A 21,960-nucleotide genomic window follows, 5' to 3' on the forward strand; every position below is an offset into this window, starting at 1 on the left:
TATGCACCAGAGTAACTGTGATTTGTGTTGTCTTTCATCCCAGGAACATTATGAAATGCTTCAGTTTGAATCAGAAAACATGTGCCCAGGCAGGTCACTTGATGAACAGGTTACTTGATTGCTCTCATTACTAAAGTGTAGTCCCACACGTAGGAGCTTTGGACTGAGGAACTGTTACAGTGTTTATCCGAAATCACTGTCCTCCTTGCAGACACATCACGAAACGCTGAGTGTTGTGTAATGAGCTATTGCAAATGATATGCAAGCCCAGAGAATGAGGGTACTAATTAATCTAGGGAGGAGGCCGGGGAACTGAAAGGACATTTCTCCTTCCAGTAAACTCGTGATCTCCTGGATAAATCAGGTTGTTTTTTTCATTTCTCGGTCATCTTCCCATTTTAGTACTATTAGCAGGAAACCTGTAATTTTTTTGATGGTTCCTAGCTTCTTTTCTGAAAGATATTGTGCCTTCAGAAGTACCTGCACAATATTGTGAGCAGTGCATTATATGCTGTTAAAAAGCAGCCAGTTCCATGGCTGGGAAGTGAAAATAGAGACTTCTCTCAATAAGCTGCTATTGCCAAGATTACACAATGAACAAAGTAAGGCTTTGGCGTCTTCAGTTTCTGAGCTTGATTGAAAAGTTCTGTTACAGCTTTAAAGTTCAGATAAGCATTTGCTGCAAGAAGCTCCTCTCTCCAGTGCACCTCTTTTATTAAGAATTTTTATCAAGCAATAGTCGAATTGTGCAATGTTACATTTCCTTTGGTGGTTTTTCACTCTGTAGGTTGTGCCAGAGACACATTTAAATGCAACTTTTAGGACAAAAGCTTGTAGTTTTCCCCAGATCTCTGAGCTCCTTAACACAACGCTGCCTCCACAAGGTTCAGTGCACTCTGCGCTAGATTCAGTCCACTTTCCCCTATTCCCTCTCATGTATTTTAACAAGCCTGCTCCAAGGATTGCATGACATGCTAGATTTTGATAAAGACAACATGCTAACTGGACAGTACATAGTATTAGATAAATAATCCCCTCACTTCTAGTTGACTGCAAACATTTATTGCTTTCTTTTAATATACATCTGCTTGAAGGAATGCAACTCTCTCATCTCTGCTGATCTAGCATGGTCTGGTCTAGGCTTGTAAGATTGTGCTTCCATCTAATGTTGGTCATAAAGATCGTCAAACTTTCTGCTCCCTGCATGCTTTCCAAGCATGCTTGGCATAAGAGTCTCCAGTGCCTGTTGATAAAGGTCAATGACTCTTGAAGCTGGAATGTGAAGGTTCAAACCTGGATAGTGATCAAGAGAAAAGATTAATAATTTAAGAGTACTTGTGCCACACACTCGGGGCGAGAGCGCTACAGAAGTCTCCATAGCAGTGCTCAGCTTTGCCAGCTCATGTAGTGGCTCTGTGCTCTCCATTCAGCAACACAGATGTGCAGGAACATCTGCGGTTGGGTCATGTTGTTACTTGTAGGGCACAAAACCTCACTGCACACTGGGTCTGGGCCCTGCGCTGCCTGTCACCCCCAGTAATGTGCACAGTCCTGGCTGCTGTGCCTTGCTCCTCCACATCTGCCCATCGCTGAAGACTCACCACTCAGAAATTACTTTATTAGTTATGTGCCAAGGTTTTAAACGTTGTGCAGAATGGCGGGTTTCCTGGAAGCTGCACACATTGTAAGTGGCTTCTGAACAACGTAGGCTGCAATAAATCAGATATCGTGCCATAAAACCCTTGTTTTCACCAGTGCGGTGGCCTCATAAATGTGTTTGCATTCCTGAAGTCCTTAAAAAAAAAGTAATAATTGCTAAATTTTAACTGAGTCATCTGGGATCACTTGCTGAAAAATGCAGCTAAAGAACAGACTCTTAGAAAAACTGACTTTGATAGACATTTGGATTGGAATTGTATCTGTGGTTGATATGGAGAGCAGCGCACACAAGGCTACAGAGCATCATTTAAAAGCGCATAAAAGGAGTAATTGTTCCGTGCTCAAAACTTCCATTACCAGCAAGGGAAGAAATTACAGCCACACTGGAAAGGTTACAGGTGGTATCAAAAATGTGCTTTGTATTCATTTTGATTATTTCTCCCAAGTTTTGGAAGGCTTAAGTAGCTAGCACTCATGTTGCCATATTATTAAAAGTAAAGAATTCAACCTGCCTTAACTTTTCCCAGACAAATCTCATGTACAGACTGTCATTACTTATGATCACATAAAGCCATAAATATGATCACGTTTATATCACGCTCCTCTGAATGACACCTGTCTACCAGATGCCCATTGCAGCACCACTACGAAGCATTCCTAGTGCTTTGTCGCGCGAGGCGACCCAAGGGCATCCGCCTCATCTCTCGTCAGAGCAGGTTTATTTGGCCGTTCCCGCCCGCCACAGGAGGCGCGGCCTGCGCGGCGGGGAGCGGCGGGGGCGGCGCGGGTTGCCCGGGCAGCGGCGGCCGCGGCGGGGCCTGCGCGGTGAGGGCGGCGGCGGGGCCTGCGCGGGGGCTCTGCCCCACGGGAGCGGGGACGCCGAGGGGTCCTGCCCCGCCGCGGGGCACACGCGGGATCCTGCCTCATGGCGGGCACGAGGAGGGGGCCCCGCTCGGCCGCGCGGGGAGGTGGCGCCCGGGAAGTCCCGCTGTGGGCGTCGCGCAGTCCCCATCACGTCGCGTGCGCTCGCGCCCTGTGCGCGGAGATGGTTTAATTTCCGTGGCACACGCGGGTGAACTTTGGACTGCCATTGCAGGTACAAAGGAACGCGCCTCACCAGCCACACGTGCGGGTGTGGGACTTCCTTGACATCAGCTAAGTCTTCCGCAAGGTTGCGGTTTTCTTGCTTCACTGCAGTGTGTTTCCTAGTGAGACTGACCTGGGGTAGCAGTTACTCATTCCTGCAGCAACATTACGTGCTAACACATACAAACTTCTCCTACAGCATTAGAGCAAAATGTCATCCCCATTGCCATCATCATGCCCTTTGCCTGCTCGTGACTGTGCTGATGTGCCCTTAGTGGACTCTGATATTCAGAAAAGGCTCTTCCTTCCAGATGAAACTGAGGCAAGTTTGCTTTGTTCCTTTTAAACTTGATTTTTCCCTCTTACTTGTTTTGTTCCTGAGATTAAAACTGTTTTTTCTTTCCCAAACTGCTGCCTAACTGTGAGACCAGTGGATGTGAAACTATTGAGTGAAAAAAAAAATCACAACAGCAGCAACAACTTGTTTTTTTTCATTTCTTCCTAAATAGATGGCTTAAGATAAACTGAATACTATGTTTAATCTTGCAAGATACGGCTTACACTGAATGTGACTAAATAAAAAAACACTTAGCCTGACAAGTCCTTTCAGAGAGGATGTGTCTGACATGGTATTCAAGCAGGAAAAATGGGTACTTGTTAGTGGGGAAGGAAGGAGAATCCGTTTCAGAAAGCCGGGAAGCAGAAGACAAGTGCAGTGCGGAGCGGAGCAGGCAGCCATAACCCAGCGCTTGGAGAGCACCAGGGGACTGTGCAGGGCCGTGGTGGAGCACCAGAGGTGTCTGGAGGAGGGGGACAGGCTGCGGCAGTGGTGAGGACAGAAGAGAAGTCCCAGTGTTGCACAAGGACGGCAGGGGAGTGCAATGCCTTCGTGTAAGAGGTGCCGATGGCTCCTCTGCCTTGCTGTTATGGGATAAGACCCGTTTCCTGTACAGCCCTGCAAAGTGAGGAGTTATTCCAGCCCTGTAAAAGGAAAAAAAAAAAAAAAAAGGCATTGCTGTCTCCAAATGGGATAAACTCCACTGTGAAACGTAATACCAGTGCCTGAGCAAGATGGCCACTAGCTTCCTGGAGGTAAATTGCTTGCCTTTGCATAACAGGGCAGGTGTCTCTTCTGTGAGCTATCAACTTGAGAGCTCATACCACAAGTTTTTACCCCTACCAGATTTATTTTATTTTTAAAATTTCTCGTGTTATATAATTATGAACTTTTTTTTTTTCCAGGGAAAAAGATATGTGCCGTGTGTTACATCTGGAGCAGAAAAACTCTGTTCACTGATTCAGCCATTTAAAAAACATTATCCGATAACTACCAAATCTGGCCAAGATGGAAAATATTTTACTGTTCTAAGCAAAGAACCTGATAGTCTAGAACACCAAGTAAGAAACCATATAAGACAAACATAGAACCAATATGAAATTTCTTATTTAAGTCATGAACTGACATTTAGTCTTATTATCTTTAATAGATTATATTTGAAAGATTTCTTTGTTACATCTTGTGCACTAAGTAAGTTCCTACATGGAAGTACTTCATAGGGTTATATATGTTCAGAAAGGAGATAAATCACAATGAAGCCTTGTTTAATAGCAACATAGTATTGAGCTTGCACAGAAGCCTCATTAAGTAGAGAATGAAAAACTCTTTAAAAGTTAAATGTATTTTTCCATTGTTAATTTACATAGTTTTCATTTTCAAAAACTTATATAGTTTTCTTTTTCCTTCCTGCAAGCTAGCAGATAGATGTTTATTCTGATCTTTAAAAAAAAAATCATTTGAGTTTCTTCAACAATGTTAGTTGTCTTACAGCATGAAGCGTGAGGTCATTTTATAGAGAAGTGACTATGGGGAAGGTAATTATCTGAGAATCGAAAGAGAGTGTGACTACTTCACATTTCCATGTGCTCCTTGATTCTGGAAAGGCTTCTAAGCATATCCCTTTCCTCTGATTAAATTCTTTGTGAGCAGAACAGCTACAATTCCTGTTTACAACTCTATTGTTTTGTGGCAGCAAATCTTAACTCAGTGTAGCCAGGAAGGACTTAAATATAACTGAATAAAATGTTTATAAGTTTGCAGTTCACGCAGATGAGGAAAACTGGAAGCAGAATTGGGGTCCACGTGCTGAACATGTGGATGAACATGAGATCAAACTTACAGAACTGTCACTACTACTTAAAAAAAGATTGCAAAATAGCCATGTACAACACAACGTGAATGAAAGTGAGGTGAGAAGGTATGTATTGGGCAGAGAGCAACGTGATGATTTAAGTTCACAAGAGAATATGTTTTTTAGGCTTCTTTAGCTTTTGAAACTGAAGGATATGTGCTTGGTCTTTAAGTGTTGACCTGTGAATGCCTGGATAGAGAGCTGACGTAGTTTGGTGTTAGGATGTATTGGGTTTTGCATAGGCCCTTAGAAGAAAGACTAATTTCATTTTTTAATTGTGAGAAACTGCATTTTCAGTGAAAGTCTTGCAGCATTATTCATGAATGAAAACTAGTAAACAATGGTAGTGTATTTAGCTAATGTAATTACCTGAGCGTAATACAAACGTAAAAGGTCTAATTAATAAAAAGTACTTTCAGTTTTTATAGGATCATTTTATGGTTAGGAGGGAGCTTAGTAACTTTTTCTAGGATACATTTTTAATGCTAGAGATCATATTTTGAACTTTTCACCTCTGGCACAGAATGTCTCTGCAGGAGGCAAATGTTCTGCTGAGTATGAGTACCCAAGTTAAGTTTCACTATGCAGATTTTGATGAATTTAGTTGTAAAAATTCTTATCATTAAACTAAGTATGTAAGTCTTGCTTATTTGGTGATTTATTAACAGAAGCCAATTTGTTTTTATTCTGCATGTGATCAGGCAAATGAAGGAAAACACTGCTTTGCAGGAGAAGCTTTTTGAAGCAGAGATGGCAATTAATTTAGCAGAGTCGTTTTTGCCAACTTTTAAAGACCTCATTGATGGAAAGACAAATGTAAGTATGTTTTAACATCATCAAAAGTTTGTACATATAGTAAGCACTGAATTTCAAATAAGTCGGTGATCTCTTTCAATTTCTTGCTTCTATCAGTGTCTGTAGTATTATTATTTTTTTACTTCAGAAAAGCTTACATTTTTGATCTCTGCAAATGATTGTAATAATTATAGAGGCAACAGAGAAGACATTTTGAATGGCACAGAAGGATGTGAATTTCTTGTTTTTAACCTGTGTTAGGTGTCATCAGAAAACTTAAGGCCATAAGTCTATGGTCAGTTCAGTGTTTCAGGCTGCTGCATTGTCAGTTATTCTAACAGGGAGTTTTTGTATCATTTACGAGCAGTTTTGAATACACACATTTTTTACCTTTGAGTTTGTAGATTTTGCTTGTAATATTGTGCATTAGCCATAGAAATATTGCCTATATAACCCTGAATTGAAAAACCTCATTTAGACATATTTCTTAAAATCCTCCTTCTTTATTATTTTTTTATTCACATGAAATATTCACAAATCAAGACAGCTTGATTATAACTTGGAGACTTTTTCATATTTTTTTAATAACTGATCTCTATAAGTTGCTATTGTGGAGTTCCATTTGAAATCTTTTTTTTCAAGAAAGTTAAAATATTCTGAATGCACACCAGGATGAGGTGAGTCTTTTGCTAAGATCCTCAGTAAAACTTTTTATGCCAATGTTTCCATTTTGCTTTCTTTTTGTAGCTAGTTTGACATAACTGGATTTAGTCTGTAAAAGTGAGATTTAGTCCATTTGTCAGAAAGAAATGTTATACCTGAACGTAACACACTACTGCTGTTTCTGTTAGATTGAAACAGAAAAATGTTTCATACATTGTTTAAGCACTAATCAGGCAACATGTTTTGTTTCGTTTTGACTGTTTAGCTGCAAACATTTATATATTTGTGGTGACTTAAGCCAAAATTTAAATATTAGTAGAAGTTGTTAGTTTGAGGGAACATTAGCTCCTTGGTATGTAATATGCTTTTGGTTATATTGTTTTAACAGGTGTGTAAACTTCCTACATCAGAGATGACAATTATTTCTATACAAGAGGATTTGCTGATAAAAGAATTAGAAACACTCAAAAGCACAAAAAGATTGTTGTGGCTTTTACTGCAAACAAGAGAACGTGTAAGATTATCTAAAGCAATCATGAGCTTCCTGTGGGAGCCATAAATAAAGTTCTGAGCAACTGGGCTGTGGAGGAAAGAGGACAACCCCTCAGGGAAATGCTTTAGGATAAAGGAAGTGCAGGTAGTGACAGGATGCAGGACTTTGCTGGACACAGGTAGTTCCTACCCATACAGGAAGATTATCCTTTAAAACGGCTTGGGAAGAGCTCTTCTAACGCATAATGCAAAGTTCAGTATATTTCTGAGAGCCAGCACAGCTCAGGCTTAGAATGCAGTTTGACTTGAGAGCTGCTCCAGCATCTTCTGAATTAGTAATTTCATTTTACATCCGTGATCCAGAACACCCCATGCTGCTGTTAACTGTCTTGTCATTCAGAACTGGCAATAGGTCTAATTGTGTAAGATGCTGATTCATCTTATGGCCTTTTTAAACAGCAGGTTTATCCTTTCGCTGGTGAAGTTCAATGGTTGACATTTACAAGCTGTAAGTCCCATCAGTCTTATTTTTTTTCATTGAAAGTTAATCCTCTCCAAAAAAAGAAAGGACTTTTTAAAATGAAAAGAACAGTTGACAATGGCATAGTCACATAAATTCATTGAATTTGCAGCAACAGTTAATTCAGGTTCATTTTTGTGATCTCCGAAACAATCTTCTTTGATTTATATTTCTGGAAAAAGAAGTTCCTGGAAATTAGTGTTGATCTTTAAATTGTTTTGAATTTTGCAAGTGCTTTTACTATTTACTTGTTCAAGTAAAACTTAAGTATTATAGCATTTAAAGTGTTAGTTAGAAGAAGAACCTAGTGTATGGAATAACCATGATATTTTTCTGATCTGAGAGATGATGGGCCAAAAATAAATTGAATCTTTAAAATTTAACCCACCAACTTTAAATAGCTTGTGAGAGATTTTTGTATGGACCAAATGGCGTTTATGCAAAATCAATTATAATTTGAAGTCATTAATTTTTTCCTTCTTCTCTCTTGCAGTTAAGCAGTAAAAACATTGACATTTTGATGCAGAAGTTAAGTGAAAGTGAAACCCAAAATACTGTAAGTAAATTAAAATTTCTACTTTTTGTTCTGTGCTTTACACCTAAAAATGGCTAGATCATCTGTCGCACAATTTCACATAACAGTGGCAAGGCTGAGAATAGGGAGTGTTTTGCTATCTTGATTTCCTGTTTATAAGAACAGTGAACCATGAACTATAACCATCGTTTTATTTTATTATCTAGTTGAAAGTGATATTTGCCAGGTTTTATTATCTTTTCCGTTACAGAATTGAATGCATTATATGTTGTTTTGTATGTACAGTAGACCAAGAGTAATTATTAGTAATTATTACAGTAAATGAGATAAACATTGTCCTAAAATTGCACAAAGTCACAACCATACACAGATAGTAGTGCCGTCAACCAGGTAAGACAGTTGTGAATGAAAAAGTAAGAAGAGTTTAAACCCCTGATTTGGTTTTATATATTTTTTATCTCTTATCAATGAGGAAAGAAGCTTAAAACAGAAGTTGAGTCTGGACAATTTGCTTCATGAAAGGAAAAATATTAACATTTTTTAAACTTTTTTTTTTTGGAAATATAACATTTTCCAAGAATAATATTCTGTTTTTAAAAAGAAAAGCTTGGAAGTTTAAATGTGCCCAGATTCTAAACAAAATTGAACAAGTTATCTCTCACTCAAGTTATTCTGCTTAAAAATAGTGATGTTATAACTAAATACTGATGTTAAGAAAAACACTGATGCTAAGATTAGAATAAGGTGTTAGGCTCATGTAGCAGGTGAGGAAAATTAAGGCCCTGAGAGCTGCTCTCTTGTGGCCTGCCTGTGTGCATCAAGCTGAACTACTGCCAAAAGTGGTAATTCTGCTCTCTCTGCTCGCAGCTGTGATCCTGTCCTTTCACTAGAGCATTCTTAGCATAAAGGTATCCCTCTGTAGCTTCAGTTAAGAGGAGAGATTTCTTTACTGCAGTAGCCTTTAGTTTGATCATCTTAAACTCTCAAGCTCCTGTTTGTAATTTATCCAAAGTTCACTCAGCAGTGCACTGAGAGCATGTGATTTCCAGGTAATGTAACTGGTAAAAGGAAAGTTTAGAAAATATTCTGTTTATGACTCCTATATTTGAAAAACATTCTTTGTTTGATGGAAGGATTAAGCATGCTTATATAGACCAACCTAAGAATTAAAATCAAGGAGCTCTCCGCTCAAAGCGTGCAGTAGTTGGGTTTTGTGTTGCATTGGTTTAGATTCTGTTTGCTTTTTTTTTCCTAAAAACTCCAGAGAGGTGTGTGTATCATTGCAAATGAAATTCAGTTATAAAAATAACTGATTTTTTTAACTATTATAACTGTAATTCAGTTATTTTTATAACTGAATTTCATTTGCAGTGTTTATCAGTGTGCAGTGCTGTTGTGATGAGTACAATTGTTATGTATAAATATTAATTTCTTTTTTTTTTCAATGAAGAATCTGAGGAGAGAAATGCTTGAAAGAGAAAATTATGTTAAAGAACTTGCATCTAGGCTTCAGCTTGAAAAAGTGAGTGATCAGTTCCATAGGAATGAATGCTTTCTCCTAATGTACTATATTTATAAATTTATAAGTAAGTTTGAAATAAATGTAGACACTTAATAAATCTAATAGCCGTCGGTGGTCTTTGGTGTTTGATGAATATTGGTTCAGGCCTCATTAGTCAGGACAGAGCTGATCAGTGTGGCCTAGTCCTAGTGAGACTGTTAAGTAGATGTCTTTGCTCAGCCTTGGATTTCTGAGTTTGCTTCAAGGCTCAATTTATACTACTAATAGAATCAAATTAAATACAAGACATAAATTATGCACACATTCTTTTAAATTTGTGATTTCAGCATTACGACCTTACTAATAAGTTATTGCTTGTGAGTTTACTTGTAGAGCATATTTTATTTTATCCATCTTTTGAGGATGTTCAAATGTGGGTTAGAAATCGTGCAGCACAGTAAAAAGAACATAAATACCATCATAAGACCTGTCTACAGACTAACAGATTTGTGCTCATTTCCCTTTCTTAGGTCAATGTACAGCAAGCAGACCACCTGACAAGATCAGTAAAAGCAGTACAAACTCACCTCCAATGCCAGATTCAAAAGAAGGAAGTGGAGAATGGTGAATTAAAAGCAAAAATACAGGTTGACATGTTTTACCTTTGAGTTTATATATAAATTAGCGAATTACTGTGGTCTTCCTGTGGTTAATTCTGATTTGAGAGTTGTGTTAAAATATCTCTTGATATCAAACTCTTATTAAAAGTACAAAACAGTATAAAACAAACACGTAGAGTTTGTAGGATCTGCATAAGCATGTTATCTTAATTACAAGTATTTTCTTCTGCTCTTCTCAGCTTGTATTGTAGACATTCATGGAGAGCATCCTGTGGAGTGCATCTAAATGAAAGTGGTTCTGTCGAAGGGAAATTATACAGAGATAGAAGCACTTGCACTCGCTTACCTGTACTCTATAGAAATTAGAGGCTATTCTGAAGCAGCTGTCTAAGCTCCGTATATAGTCGATAGAAAGAGATAGCTATGTTACCAGAGAGAGTTGTTACAGTGATTTGAGTGACAATTAACTACCCATTTCTTTTTATTGACTGTAAAGGAGCCAATAAACCAGAAACATTTAAGACTAAAGCCTAACCTCACTTTGTTTAAGATTTAAGGAGATTAATTCCTCTTTTTTTTTTTTTTTCTCTAAGAAGCAAGAGGTAAATCTGAGCCTATTTCAAACTTGTAAAGAACACAGTTGTAAGCAAGAAAACATTGGCTGCCAAATAATGTATTGCTAATTTCTGTTTTTTGTTTTTTTTTTTTTTTTTTTCCCCCCAATGACACACATCCTCTACAGTTGTTAGCATTTGAAGTTGTTCAGAAACCTATGGCAACTCATGGCCATAGGTTCAGGAACGTATAGCAAATTCCTTTATGTCTCTATAAACTCCAGGTATTTTCTTCTGAAGAAAAATTGCATTCATGTTCTACTTAGTTTAGAGTTTGGACAACATTTTCACTAAATGATATCTAAATAAAGTAGCCTGATCTCTAACTATTGTTTCATAAAATCTTTATTTAAGAGGTTGTTTATTTGTTTTCAAAAAATTGATGACGTTTGTTGCCAGCTCAAATCCTGATGATGGTTTTTTATTATCTAGATAAAACTTGAGGAATCTTAACCGTGTTTTTTATGAATTTAATTCTATATTTACATTTTTCTGAGCCACTGAGTACTGCCCAAAGCACGTATCCTTAGTGTGAGTATGACCTCCTGTGGTTCTAATAGGGGATAACAGTTGTATCAACAGTTTGTATCAACAGTTGAAGCCATACATAGACTGAGGTTTTCTGTTTGCTCTGCTTATTGAAAGTATTTTTCTCCAAGTACTTTTTTTTTTTTTTTAATGCCATATTAGTAGTAATATATTTAAAGTGTTTCCTTGCATATGTGATTTTCCTACGTGGAGGTTCTTCCTGAGTCGCAATAATCTGAGACCATCTTTCACATGGCAAAACACATACATTTTGCACTGAGCATGGATAAGTTTTAGTACCATTAGCAGGGTTTACACGGACTCCTGTCCCCTTATATGCACGGTATGGACTTTTTAATACAACAGTTGGCAAACAGCATCATGAATAAGGGCAGCAAATCAATGTAGTCAGTAGGTAAATAGCATGTAATTCTGATCTTTATTGATGTAGAACACATTAAATATCAGATTGAGACTCAAAAGAAAAAAATAATTACATATTTTTATTGTACCTTTCAATCTGTCTGATAAATTATGGTATTTATCAGTAACTTGAGACAAGTAGAGAAGTTTATTACAGTCCTATAGGTAGCCAGCATTTTTAATTTGCCGTGGTTTGACAGAAGAGTAATAGATGATGTGAATGGAACTTGCACTTGTCTTTATCTAAGTAGGCGACTGCTGGTACCTTGTTTGTGTTATTGATAAGCTGTAGCACTGTAAAAATAATTGTATCTGAGATCCTCCTTGAATCACACTCCGGTATTGCTTTCCTTATATGTCATCATATTATTTTTCCATTCATACTGAAATAGAAAGTGGTAGGTGGATGAAAACACAAATGTCAGGAAGTCAGAGAAATCAGCTCCCTGGATTGGGTGAGATCTGTACGACTATATTCATCAGATGTAAAAATTTAGCTAATCAGAAACATTAAAACAATAGAGATGATTTTGTAATGACATTTGTAGAACTACCCTAATCTGGGTTGTTTTGTATACATTGCTAGTATAAATAAATACATTAAATATGCATTAAATACATTAAAATGCATGGAGGCAGCAAAATTAAACACTCAGGAAATGGTACATATTAGTTGTCCTTGCAATGTTTGATTTACCTCCTCTTGCTTAAGCTTTATAATGGCCTGTATTAACTATATTTAGACAGCTTTTATCACTAGGCAAATAATTACATTTCAACAACTGTAATCACTAGACAAGACAGTACTTAGTGCGTTTTTTAAAATTTATTTATTTCCTGTTTTACTACCACTAGAATACAAAATATAAGGCAGCATTTCCATAAGCAACAGTGCATTCTCTATGCAATTCTGTTTCATTAATAGAGCACTGGAAGAAGTCAAAGATCTTGTGAGAAAATAGTATATTGTCATGTATTCACAGAGCATATCATAATGCATATATTCCAAGCAAGACCAAGCTTTTCCTGGTTTCTTGATTTTAAAAGCCTAAACCCAGTATCTTAACTTTAATATGTAAATTTCATATGTAGCTGATCTCCAGCCTTAGTTATATGCATGTTCACTGTATAGATTCAGAGAGAACAGGCTGCTACTACATCCATGAATATCATGAGTAGCATCATTAAGATATTCTTTATAGAGATCAGATCACGAAACCACTTTTTTTCTCCTTACCAGTGGGTTTAACAGCAATGCCGTGCCTCCAACATTGAAATTCTCATTCATTTTCAAGCATAAATTGTGATGGTGAGATTTTTGTCTTCCCCCCTGCTCCTATGTGTTTCTGCACCTTCTCAACCTCCTCTCTTCCTCATCTTTCTTATGAGTTTCCTTAGCTCCATTTCTTCCTTGTGTACATCCCTTAGCTAGTTTCTTCTGTCAACCACAAGATTTGAGATACAGAGAAACTAATGCAAACAGGTTGCCAGTGCAGTTGCTGTTCCTGATTATGATAAGTTAAAATCTGCTTGACAGAGTTGTTTTGTTTTTTGTTGTTGTTGTTGTTGTTGTTTGCTTTTCTTTTGTACTGCAGACCCTAGGAAAAAAAATAGCAGAGTGGAAGCTTCAAGCTGGTGAATGCAAACACCAGATTTTAGCCTTAAGGCAAACAAGTGAGCAAAAGAAGACTGCTCTGAAAAAGGCAACCAGGTCCCAGAAACAAAAAGCTAAATGCTTGGAAGCGGTTGTGGAAAATATAACCTCCAGAATAAGGGAACGTGTGAGTAGCTGTAGGAGACTCTATAGAATTAGATGGTATTATTTTAAGTTATTCTTTTGTTACATGGTTTATAATTTATGTTTTTTTTTCCCAGGAAGTCAAACTGTTTGAGATAATGTCCACTTCCAATGTCTGGAAAAACCAACATGATAAGGTATTAGAAGAAAAGACCATGTTAGAAATTCAAGCAGAAGATCTTAAGAAGTAAGTTAAACTGCTGATGGTCAATTTTTAAGTTCTGTAGTCTTGTAATAATCTTGATACTTGGTTTTGTAGTATTCAGTGTTGACGTGTAAACATGTTTATGTGTGTCTTCATGTTTTAAACTTCTGAGCTGAATTTGGAAGGTGGAAACTAGAACAAATTTAGGAATTTTAGCCTTCCCTTTGCTGTATTTTACAACTTTCCTGTAACTTCAGTCTGCCATACAAGTACTATAGGTATTTCCCCACTGTGTGCTGCCTCCATTTGCTGGGTATCTTTTAATTGTACCACATCTCTATTTTGGAGAACTTCCTGTTTCAATAGTCGCTGCTTACTTGGGATGTTTGGGTGTTTTTTTTCCCCATTTTGTATGCTGTAGAGAGATTTGGAATAAGAACAATGAAGGAGTAGGTAATCAAGTACAGTTTAATCTATATAATGCAAGTTTTGGAAGCATTATGTTTGAATTTTGCATAAGTTTTTACCTCTCCAATAAGGCAGATTACAAGCCTTTTGGAAGATCTGAAAAAAAAAGAGGAATGCAGAAGAAACTCAAATGAGGAAATTCTTGCCAAGCTAAGTTCTGTCAACTCTGAAAATGAAAACATTAACCTTGAAAATGAAAATTTAAAGGTGAGATTATTATTCTGAATGAGATTATTGTGTTCTATTTTAATAACTCCTAAAATTTTTATTTTTCCATGTTTTAATAAAGGCTTCCCTTGCTGTATTGAAAACCAATACTATTTCTGTTGAAACTGAACTGCTAGACCTACAAGAAAAAACAAAGCTGCAGGAAAACCTTGTTGAACAGTATAAAAATCAGGTGACTTGCATATTTGAAATGTATAGGCAGTTTTGAGGAAATGATAAAGGTTTTACTTAAAACAAATTTATTGTATGAAATGAAAGGTTTTCCTTTTTGTTTGACAGCATTGTTTCTGTATTTTACAATTTAAGAAAAAAAATTTTAGAAATATATATTAACATATGTTGTGTCTTAGGTGCAAAAATTACAGGGAGAAGCAGAAGAACTGAAATCTAGATATGAAACAGTATTACATGAAAACAAAACAATAAAAGAAACCAAATGCTTAGAAGTAGATAAGGTAAGATTTGCAGTATTAAAGTATGACTCTATGATTTTGTATGAAATTCTTTATTCATATGTTAATGTGACCCACTCCTTAGGAACCATAAGGTATTGACTGTCTTCCTTTTTTTCTTTTTCCATTTACAAAACTGAATTTAAGTGTATTAAATGCTTGCCTGCTTGTGATCTTTTTTCTTTTTTTCTTTTTTCTTTTTTTCGTTTTTGGATACTGCACAATTGCAAACAGGTGAGAAATATTTCCTAGAATACTAACAAAGAGTTATTAATAAGTTATTAACTAACTACTGTTATTTTAGAATTTAAGAATCTGTTGTACTGCTCCTAAAAATAGGATTTTGTTGTTGATCTTAGAGCTATCTCTTGCTATAGAAAAATCTGCATAAGAAAGTTGGGTGGGAAGGCAATCTCCTGTAAGACTTGGATTTAAGTTGTTGACTTGAACTAGCAGTTAAAGCAGAGAATCCATACAGGGACTAGTTTTAAGTTTTTTCAGCAGATGGAGCTGAATACTGGAATACAGATAGTGCTTTCCCAAGCACTAGAATACAAAAAGTAAAAAAAAAAAAAAAAAAAAAAAATCTGTTTCTTCAATGCCGTGGCTCATTAAAATACATATTCTTTTAGGCAATGAAACTGAGACAAGGACAATGACATGGACATTGCCTGCAATGCAATATTTTATAGAATAGGATCAGCCCTCACAGGGAAGTGTCTTGGGTTTTTTTTATTTCATATATATTTTTACAAAATTCCATCGTAGAATGGAGCTTTTGACCCAGAAATTCTACTTGCACAGCATTTTGAGTGGCTTTTTGTGACATAAATTATTGTACTCTTTTCAAATACTGCAATAATTGTGTGGTCAGTATTTTTCCTGCAAGCTGCTTTAAGTAAGCCTTTTTGCAAAAGGTATTATAACTTAAAAAAAGGGGGGGGGGGCTGGTCAATAATCTGCTGAAATTTGCATATGTTTGTAAGTATTTACCATGACTTTTACGGAGTCTTTAATGAAATATAGCCAGAGAGAAATTTCTGCAATGGTGAACTTAAAACCTTGTCAGTGTTTTATAAAATAGGTGACGTTATGTAACATGTAGAATTTCAGATTTATTACTTACATGGAAAGCCATCAAATATTACAACAATTAATTTATGGTTTTTCATTACATTTTTCTCCTGTGATGCTAACATGCAGGTGAGGGGCAAAATGGAGGCCGACTTAAAGGAGTTAGAACATGTTCGGGACTTGCTGAAAGCAGCTGAAGAAAAGCTGCAAGAATATCAGGAAAACCTTATGTCTTGTCAAAGGACCCACGCACAGAAGTGCAAAACCCTTAGGGAACTGCAGGCTCAGGTGCTAAGATTATAGTTTTTAAAGATAAATAAGAAAATTAGGTGGAAGAAAGTTTTGAAACACCTTTTCTTCCTCCCCACCCGCTGCGTTTTGTGTGTGTAGCTGTTTTACCCTTCCTTAAGTTATTTGTTTCACAAAGCAAAAGCCTCTCCTGCAGAAATAGTACAATGCAAATAAACCTATTGCCAAGTGTATTTAGGTGGATTCAGTATGTGACAGAAAAGTCTAGAATTTATGTTTGCTTTTAGATTTTATGACTTTTAAATGAGCAAGTCCTTCATTCTTTTGAATAGCTGTGTCATGAGAAGAGTTTTAGAATTCCTTCTTGAATATAGATGTACAATTCTAATAATTGTTTGTATCTAGTGGAATAATTTAATTTCACATTCATTCCATTTTTATTGTGTAATTTATAAACCAGACAATATTTGCTCAGAGAAACAGGTATGCCTTTGATACTGCAAAACATCAACATTTTAATGGTTATTTTGTACTGATGACATACAAAACAAAAATATGATTTGATGAGCTAATTTCTAGTTATTTTTTGTGTTTTATTTTTGTAGCCTGCATCTGAATATTCCTTATGTTTTATCTATTTCTTTTTTTAAGTAAGTAGATTTTTGTATTTGAACATCAATTTATATGGTTTTTTGAATCAGGGAAAGAGGTTTAATTTTCTTCTTGTGTTGGTCAATCAGTGGGGAAAACGTACCTTGGCTTCAACCAAAACAGAATGAATATCTGTGTGTTCCTACAGACTTTATATGCCTGTAAGCTTTGGCTTTTCTGTTAAATTTCCTGTCAAGATCATTTTTATAGCATGAAATAGCATCAAAATCTGTTTTTGTTGTATCATACTAGGCACTTGTACCAGCAATGCTCATAAATTCTTAAGTCTAACTCTGCCAAGGAAGGAAAGTGCTTAAACTGAAATTACATGCTTAATTTTATATATATACACCTCAAAATTGATTGTTGTTTAGCTGTAGGTTTTCCTGACAAAATGCAAAGTAAAAACCTCAAGTAGTGAAATCGGAATCAGGGAAGACAGTTTGGCTTCCCCCTTTTTTTCTGCTTCTGCTACTGATTGTTGTTTTTAATTATAAATATCCACTTTCTAATATCTTTTGCCAATTCTAAGATGTCCTTCTGCATTAACAACTTTTTTTTTTCTTCATGTGATTGTAGTGTGAAGAAATTACTTTTAAAATGGCATTTAAAGCCTAAGAGTCAAAGTTTGCAGTGAGGTGGACCTGGCCAGCTCCAGTACGAACGGTTGCATGAGCACTAGAAGTATCTTGTTCAGGTTTCACTTTTTTACACAGCGGATCTTAAGTCAAAGTGCTCAGCTGCAGTCTGCTACTTTGATTGTATTTTATTTCAAATATAACATAGTGCTTTCCTGCTTTTGCAATTATGTTGTTTGATAGTATTTTAAGCGGTGACTTTATTTTGGTCTAGAATATCCTGAACATTGGTCTATTCAGTATAAAGGAATTGTTATTTTCACAGGAGGAAGGCAATACAGCTTCCTTGCGCAGTCATTCCTTGGAAGAAAAGAACTGTAACATTCAGAAGAAATATGAAGATCTTAAAAGGTAACTTTTTAAATGTGTTTGCAATTATTTTTTATGACTTTCTTGCTATAATGAAGAATAATGTGTTAATGCCTTTTGCATAAAGACAGCTGGAAAAGATGGAATATCAAAATGAAGAACTTGCCAATCAGCTCAGAAAACAAGATGAGAGTCTTCAGTGCAGTAAACTGCAACTTAAAGAGAAAATTGCAGAATGTGATGGTTTAGCCAGACAACTGGAATCTGCTTTGGAGGAAGGGAGAAAAATGGTATTGATGGTTTAATGTGTCTATTAATCTTACTTGTGACTTTCTATTTAGAAATAAAAAATAACCTTAAAATAAATATGCTTGGAAAGGGAAGGTGGGACATGATTATTTTGCAGATAGGAAGCAATGGTTAAAAACCTACCTGCTGGGAATTTTGTGTTTAAATATGAATTGCACAACTGGAATTTGCTTGGTGAAATCCTGATCTCTTGAAATTAAGGACAGAGTTCAGTGGAGCAGTGTTTTGCCATTGTGTTTATTGACAGATCAAACAAAATGCTTTAACCACCTAATATTTAAATACACAATGATAGGTTTGAAAATAAGAGCCTAATCTTGCCTTTTTCACCTTTTCTTTGGGATATGCAACCCACAAGGACTTTAGTGTTGTAATCTTTCTAATTTTAAAGGAAAGCTTTACACATGTTTAATATTAAGCAGAGATACAACATTTGCAGTAAGGATACAAACTAAATCCAAGTTACCAAGATGTCCCCATCTCATTAATTATTATGTTTATTCAGAGTTGAAGCTAGGTCAAATTCAGTCAGAATGCTTCCGAGGTTTGTTCACTTCCTGTGACGTGAAAATGGTGGGAAATAGAATAGAAAAGAGAGAGATTTAAAAATTACAGGAAAGTTATTTGTTCTGGGCCTTAAGTGAAAGTAAATATACAATCTTTTCTCTCTCATTGTCATTATAGGTATCTGAAGAAATGGAAAAAATATCATACAGGCAACAAGCTCTTCAGACCAAAGTGCTAGTTCTTGAAACTGAATTAAGAGAGAAAGAAGAAGAGAAAAAACAACTTCTCTGTACACTTTATCATGTGAGTAGCATGATGATGCTTCTTTATGGCTTGTTTAAGAAATTATTTACTAAATCACTGTTTACATAAAATTATTTTCACTGAAAAACACATTTTTAATGGAATCGATACATTTCTAAAATACTTACCAAATGACCACTCTTGCTAAATCACTGAAAGATTGCGTTTGCATTCTTTATTCAGTCCAGTTTTGCAGTCCTACTGTTTTATGAAGGAGACTGGGCTTTTAGACTCTGAAGCTGGTTTCTTTGGGGATAGAAAACCTGTTAGCAGGTCTGTTAGACTCTGGCGTTGTTCTGCAGAAATGAAAGAGTCAGGATTTTTTTTCACGCTTTCTACCTTAGGCACTGTTTTCAACAGCAACAGCAGTGCCTGCCCTGGATACTTGGTCAGTACACTGTTGAGCATGCCTTGAGCTGAGCAGACTTAGATCCAAATCTATTTCTCTGTGCAACTTGGAAAGCAAGTAGAGGCAGAGACCTGCATTTGCATTTTTCTCAGGATGTTTTTTTAATCAGTTTGAAAAGAATCTATTTATGATGCTCATATGATATCTGTAAGTAATTTCACTGTTTATTTCTATGCATCATGCTTTCTTTAAAATCAGCAGTATTCTAATTACCAAGTTTGATAGGAATACAATTAGTGCTTTATTTTTTGATCCATGTTTTATTTCTAATTTGCATTGTATCTCTCTCTTTTTTTTTTGCCTTAGAATGAAAGGCACCAGGAAGTATGCTTGAAAGAGATGGAGAACAGCCTACAGAAGTCAGAAAACAAGACCCAGAGCATACAGAATTATGTGGAATTTTTGAAAGCCTCATATGTAACAATGTTTGGTTGAATTCTTTCTTTTCATTTATTATAGTAATAAAGAAACTATACACACCTTGCACAAGTGTACAAAATGTTGTAAGTGTAGAGTGTTCCGACAAGTTTGGAAGTTGCTGTGTATTTACCATGTCTGTGTCCTGTGCTGTAAATTTACATGTGTGCTCTCAACATGGCACACACAGGTGATCACACGTTACCTTTCTGTTTCAGTGGGAGTGAAGAACACCCATGGGTGCATGTTTATTTGGTTAGCAGCCATTATATGTCATATTTCAGTCATAAACTTTTCTTCATGTATAAATTTTTGGTTTCTCAAGATGATGATACCCATCTTATTAATACAGATGGGAATTTAGGTTCCCCTCCTTTCTTTTCCCCATAGCTTAACACCAGTGATTGCTGAGATATAGTACTGAATTAAGACCTACTTATGCACCAGATAAAACATATGTGAATATGTTTGGCTAATAGAGGGTTGATGTGAAAAAAAGATTATAACTAAGAAAGTAACTTCTATAGAAAAGTACTCATAGAGTTGTGATGGCTTTTGAAAAAGAATATATGCAGATAAGTTTTATAGATAGATATAGAAAAGTGTTAGTATGCATATATAAGGAATATATGCATATGAAAATAGTTCATGCACAGTATAGTATATGTATAGTATGTACAACCTACTATAAATAACTGTCAATGAAATACTGTATAGAAAGAAGAATACTAATGGACTCTTCACAAATACTCATCTATCTTAACAAATATTGACAGGTAGTAATAATCTGCTTGCGTACACTTCTTGGTGTATAAAAGTATAATATATTATGTAAAATTTCTGTTGCCATTACATTTTCAGGGTTTGTGCATTAATCAGCACTTTTACAATTATGTTTGGATTCATTTAGTTCTACTTTTGCTAATTAAGAAATTAATCTTCTGCTAAGGACCTGCTTAAGAACGTTTCTACTATTATAAAATAACAAACCCTTTTGAATATCCTATATGAAGGAATGGAAAGATATCAGAAATAAAGTCTTGAATCTAGTCCATGGTTTGCTTTTAAAATTATATCACAGGATCAGCTAGATTACATAAAGGTCACCATGGAAAATGTAGGCTCTTCTTTGGTAAACAGAACAATGATGTGCAGAATCTTGATTTCAGCCTGTCTTCTGCTACTCAGGAAGTTGGAAAACAATTTTCTTTCACTGTATCATCTGGAAGGGATAGATCTGGAATTATCAAAGTTGCTTATAGTTTCAGGGACAAAATTGTTACCTCTTTAGAAGTTGGTATGTGACAAGTTCTAAATATAGTATTTAGTATTAAGATTCATCCAGCTTTCAGATGAAAATGGATTGTGCTCACCCACTTCTGACTCACGTAGAGAAATTCAGTTTTGTCTGAATTCATCTGCGTAGTCTCAATTGTTTTGCAGTTCTTTATATGGGATAAAAGGGAGAGTAAACACATCGGTGCCTCCTTTCTCACTGTTACTGAGAAAGGAAGCATATGAAGCAGATCATTATCTTACCGTATGCTTTAGATTTGTTAATGTATGGGAAAATAGAATTTTAAAAAAGAAGCACATGTCTTAAGACTACTTCGGGTCCTACCCTGCTAATCTTGTCTGCCAAGTATAGCCTATTATTAGTGGCTTAAGAGTGATAGAAAAACTTTTATCTGTTTCCTATCTTAGGGAAAAAAACTGCCATAAATCCTGTTGTAAGATGTGTCTGATGGAGCCTTTCCAGGGAGATAGTAAGATTCAATCCTTTCTCTCTGTGTAGCTGCCTCCTTAAGCAATCTCTTGTCAGAAGGCATCTAGTGATCATCGAGTTCCATGCGGATGACTCACGGGTCCCCTGTGATAGGTTACTAGCACAAAATCTCTTTTGAATAGGCCTTTTATCTGTTCAGCTGTAAATGAAATCAACACTGGGATTTTTGTGGAAACGGTGAAGAGGGACTGTAGCAGGCAGGTCATGCCTTTTACTGGAGTTGTATCTGACTCTCCGCATTGTATGCAAACAAGATAGGAGTTTTATAAACTTTTTTTTTTCTTGGTGACAAAATCACTTTGTCAGTGTCAGTGTCAGGAAAAGTGACCTGGCTTCTTCTGCTGACAAACTGTTTAGCAGTGGGAGGTCTGTGTCCGGCCTTGCTGGCTGGGAGGCTTAGAGCTGGCCAGCACAAACAGTGATCAAAGCAGGGCCCGATAGGAAGCGGCCCTGCCACGGCATGAAAGGGATGCAGTGATTCCAAGCAGATTTCTTTTGCTTTTGTTGCAGGGCTTCCTGTGGATCATTTTAAGGCTGACCTACACGCATAGCTCATGCGTGTTCCTCATGCGCGGCCAAAAACATGAAGCTG

General features: G+C 36.3%; 1 protein-coding gene across 1 annotated transcript; it reads left to right on the forward strand.

The window, feature by feature from the left end:
- The first annotated feature begins 2,956 nt into the window (after window positions 1–2,956).
- ODF2L (outer dense fiber of sperm tails 2 like) lies at window positions 2,957–19,635 on the forward strand. The gene is made up of 16 exons (XM_088526165.1): window positions 2,957–3,067; window positions 3,988–4,143; window positions 4,837–4,992; window positions 6,781–6,906; window positions 7,898–7,960; window positions 9,390–9,461; window positions 9,971–10,087; window positions 13,221–13,406; window positions 13,501–13,610; window positions 14,108–14,243; window positions 14,326–14,436; window positions 14,615–14,719; window positions 17,594–17,679; window positions 17,765–17,927; window positions 18,631–18,756; window positions 19,472–19,635. Exons 1-16 carry the CDS (start codon window positions 2,957–2,959, stop codon window positions 19,598–19,600), a joined length of 1,953 nt encoding a protein of 650 aa, XP_088382291.1. The 3' UTR covers window positions 19,601–19,635.
- The last annotated feature ends 2,325 nt before the right edge of the window (window positions 19,636–21,960 follow it).

This window comes from Tinamus guttatus, unplaced genomic scaffold (assembly GCF_059628265.1).
Source record: "Tinamus guttatus ecotype Peru unplaced genomic scaffold, ASM5962826v1 Tinamus_guttatus_pri_ptg000242l, whole genome shotgun sequence".
Lineage (NCBI taxonomy): Eukaryota > Metazoa > Chordata > Aves > Tinamiformes > Tinamidae > Tinamus > Tinamus guttatus.

Excerpts from the sequence above, each read along its gene's own strand:
- ODF2L (XM_088526165.1), top strand. The coding sequence starts at position 2,957 with ATGTCATCCCCATTGCCATCATCATGCCCTTTGCCTGCTCGTGACTGT. Across the intron at positions 14,437-14,614 it reads TTGAACAGTATAAAAATCAG|GTGCAAAAATTACAGGGAGA; the intron begins GTGACTTGCATA and ends GTTGTGTCTTAG. Across the intron at positions 17,928-18,630 it reads TGGAGGAAGGGAGAAAAATG|GTATCTGAAGAAATGGAAAA; the intron begins GTATTGATGGTT and ends TTGTCATTATAG.